Source organism: Phaeoacremonium minimum (assembly GCF_000392275.1).
Source record: "Phaeoacremonium minimum UCRPA7 unplaced genomic scaffold PA7_03_scaffold_57, whole genome shotgun sequence".
Taxonomy (NCBI): domain Eukaryota; kingdom Fungi; phylum Ascomycota; class Sordariomycetes; order Togniniales; family Togniniaceae; genus Phaeoacremonium; species Phaeoacremonium minimum.
The window spans coordinates 45,434-49,070 of record NW_006920964.1 but is presented as its reverse complement, the minus strand read 5'-3'; the positions used below and the strand labels follow the sequence as shown (position 1 = coordinate 49,070).

The 3,637-nt window shown below is 54.3% G+C and overlaps 1 protein-coding gene across 1 annotated transcript; it reads left to right on the top strand.

Moving 5' to 3' along the window:
* Window positions 1–2,484: 2,484 nt before the first annotated feature.
* UCRPA7_1062 (putative cross-pathway control protein 1 protein) lies at window positions 2,485–3,222 on the top strand (the record flags this gene model as incomplete). Its single annotated transcript, XM_007913642.1, has 1 exon — window positions 2,485–3,222. The coding sequence occupies one exon, from the start codon at window positions 2,485–2,487 to the stop codon at window positions 3,220–3,222; it is 738 nt and encodes a 245-aa protein (XP_007911833.1).
* Window positions 3,223–3,637: the final 415 nt, after the last annotated feature.

Below are 3,637 nucleotides of genomic sequence, written 5' to 3'. Positions count from 1 at the left end.
AGATCAATAATTCAAGAGGAATTGTCGGAGTCGTAGACCACAAGGGAAGTTACCGGCAGAAGGGTTGCCAGTAGGAATGCATTCAACACGCACACCCCGACGTCCACATCCTCGTCCACGAGGTTTGAGGTCCGTCATTCAGGGCCAGCCGTTAAGATGAGGGTAACGTTCCAGGCGGTTACCACCTTGTGATACCTACACGGAGGCTAGTTTTGTTTCTCGATACTTCATTTGATGGCATTCTGGAAGATGTGGCTAGCAAAAGCCAGTCGAGAATGGCGGTCCGGCACAGCCGCCTTGGGGCTTGCCAATGACAGGTAGGACCGCCATGGAGAAGCAACAAAGTCCTGCAGCACAGCGAGGCTTTGCAATATCCAATTCAATACAATGGATAGATAGAGTAGATACGAGTGTGGAGGATCCATGAGGGTCAGTCCTAGCAAATCTAGTCCCTGAATACTATGTATGCTTCAATGAGATTCGACCTTTTTACAGGCAGGGTCAATGCAAGCCCTTGGGGCAGATTATTAATGCTGCATCGCTGACATTAGCTCTGATCTGATGATGTCTGTACGCAAATGTGTAACGCCCTTGCAAAAAGTCTACCTGCCTACATACTATTCTGTCCATTACCAAGCTTTCGTAGTCTGGCCGCATTGCGTGATGGCCCCTTGTACGTATACCTGGGTGATTGGTGTCGATGGATTCCGCGTCCTCAGGCCAGTTCGGGTGAAGCCAGATATGGCACATCTCGACACCTCAGCGAAGCTGCGTGGCCTGGACCCAGCGCATTGCGTATCGTGTGCCTCGTGTATCGCTCTGTGATCTGATGTGGACGTGCGCAGGTCGAGAGATCGCGCGCAGATGCGCTTTTTCGCATGCCACAGTGCACTAAGTCGCTGTAGGAGGGGGCACGATGCGGGGCGGGTCAATTAGAGAGGGAGAGAAAGGGCCTCAACCTAAACCCCGTCTACTGTACGGTATAGTAAAAGGCCTCGAGTTGTCGCTTCTGCGCCCTGCGAATGCGATTGCCTGTTCAGGCTGCCCGGAACCCACCAATGAGGGCGGCGGACTTCCGGTCAGAGTCCTGGACCCGCTAAACTCCTTCGGGCTGAGCGGTCCTAGGGCTTCCCAAGGGAGTGGGGCAAGTGGGGCTGCCAGACAGCGACGGGACGTGAGTGGTTGAGCGGCTGCCGCACTTGGGGCTGTGGACCGGGCCCGCTTCATTTCTTCCAAGAGATTTTTGCGGCATTCTGCTGCAGCACCACTTAAAACCCCTGCTAGGCCCCTCCATGTCGCATGTCCCGAAACGGGATAGCGCCAAAATCAAGTATGACTCACACGGTCGACAGCCAGCCGTTGGAAGGACAGACTGAGGGACAGCGGGCGGGAGAAAGGGCAGGCGCTGGCGGGCCATTCACCCATTGTCCACCGCTTCCACCTCACAAGGTACGCGGCCATTCAGTGGAAGAGGTGTACCTCTGCTGGCCCGCCCGCCTATCAGACGAAGCGGCCAATCGCTGCAGCCCCTCACCAAAGTGTAATTGTTAGTGGTTAGCAGGGTGACCTGGCTCGCCAGCAACGGCCAGCTGGAGGGGCTAGGGCTGGCGTGGTGGCACGCGCCGTCTGCCTCGTGTTTGGCCTGTTGCTGCCTGAAAAAATACAAAAGTCCAGTCCTTCCCCGTTCCGCGCCGCTCCTCCTCTCTCTTCTTCTCTCCTCCAACCCCAACATTCACACCAGAAACATAATACAACAAGGCATCAACTCTCAAGATGTCGTAGACTCCCGTCTCCCCACATTCCCAGCCTCGTGCACCAGTCGACAAGATTACGTCGCTTCACTCAAACCCAGTTTTTAACACAATCACCATCTCCCCTCACTCTTCAACCTCAGTTCTTCCTGAAAAGGTCGATCTGAACTTCAGCATAGCTTCCAGCTCTCGCTCAGGTTCCTCTCCCACCACCGCCACCATTTCGGTCCAAGACTTCCCAGTCTTCACCACGGATTCACACCAGTCAACATGGCTTCCCTCCAGTTCATCGAGCCTGCCGGCAACACCCGCGCAATCACAGTTTCAGCATCTGAATCTGCCGCCACATCAACAGGACTTTGTCTTGTTCGATACGCCAACGAAGCGTCATCAACCTAACCGCTCTGTCTCTCAACCTTCCGCCATAGGAGGTCAACATCAGCACCAACAGCACCAACAGCACCAACAACACCAGATATCTGCCACTGCGTCCGCTTCGCACCTGCAGAATCAGCGAGTTGCTCAGATCATCCAGGCAACAGGGCATAACACTTCGTCTCCGGCTTTCACAAATCGGTTTAGCTCTCCTGCGCAGAACTCTCATCAGTTTTACGCATCGTCTGCTCCATCCTCTTCCGTTGCTTTGAACGTGAACCAGCAGAACCGTCCTGCTCGTCCGCCAGTTCCACTGTTTTCTCAAGGCACCGGTAGCGTCCCGCAAGGCCAAGCCAAAATGATTCAAGGTAATTCTTTCTCCTCACCAACGCAACGCGCGGGACCGCAAGGCTCACATCCCCGCTCAGATCTCGACCTTGAAGAATTCACGGCCTTCGAGGGTGGTGCCTCCACCTCGGCCTTCTCTTCGCCAGCCATGTACGGCAGTGCTTCCAGCTCCACAACCAACATGGGCACTGTTTCTCCTCAGGACCTCCTGATCCAGGAGCCGTTCATGTCTGCGCCGAACTCTTCCGCACTCACTGCTCTGACCTCACCGTCCATCTACAATGAGTCCCCAGAGTTCAATGACAGTTTTGATGTCTCTCCCAACTTCGGCAGCAGCGACTTTGACACTGGGTCCAACGACGTGTGGTTCCCGCTGTTCCCTCAGGGCAGCACCACGCAGACCCAGCAATCCGCTGTTGACACCTCACCCGCTCAGCAATCCGACGACTTGGAGGTGTCTGAGCCCACGTCTCAGCGCCGCAAGTCTGGCGGCAACTCTCACTCTCCGTCCAACCGCCACTCTTCTGTGTCTGGCGTAAACTCTCGGCGGCGTGACAAGCCTCTCCCTCCCATCATTGTTGACGATCCCAGCGACACTGTCGCAATGAAGCGAGCGCGCAACACTCTAGCGGCTCGTAAGTCACGGGAGCGAAAGGCCCAGCGATTCGACGAATTGGAGGAGAAGATTGCAAAGCTTGAGGCAGAGAGGGATCACTGGAAGAAGATCGCGCTGCAAGGTGGTCAATGAACCGATTCGTATGTTTGTTGCTTGCACGTTCGGAACTGGAGGGGGGCACTTGGGCCCCAAAGCATTTCCTCTTTGGATCACCCTCCAGCTATCTAATCAGGAGGCAGTAGGCTCGTCGACATGGTTTTTGGGTTGTCGACGATGACGCTACTTGCCGGGGATTCAAACAAAAGTGGTTTTCGTACTTTCATGGTTGTCGTTTTTCATCATCATAGGGATTTCTCGCAATAAGGATCGATCGGACTCGATTTCCTTGCGGCCACAGATTGGCTGCTGTATTGTCTTTTAGTATTGGAATTGAATCATCATCATCTTGAACACCTCGAATAGAACCATTGTGACTTGTATGTGCCGTCGTGAGGTTATTTTAGCGAGGTAAATATACCAGAAACTCGGGGTTGGGAATACTTGATTG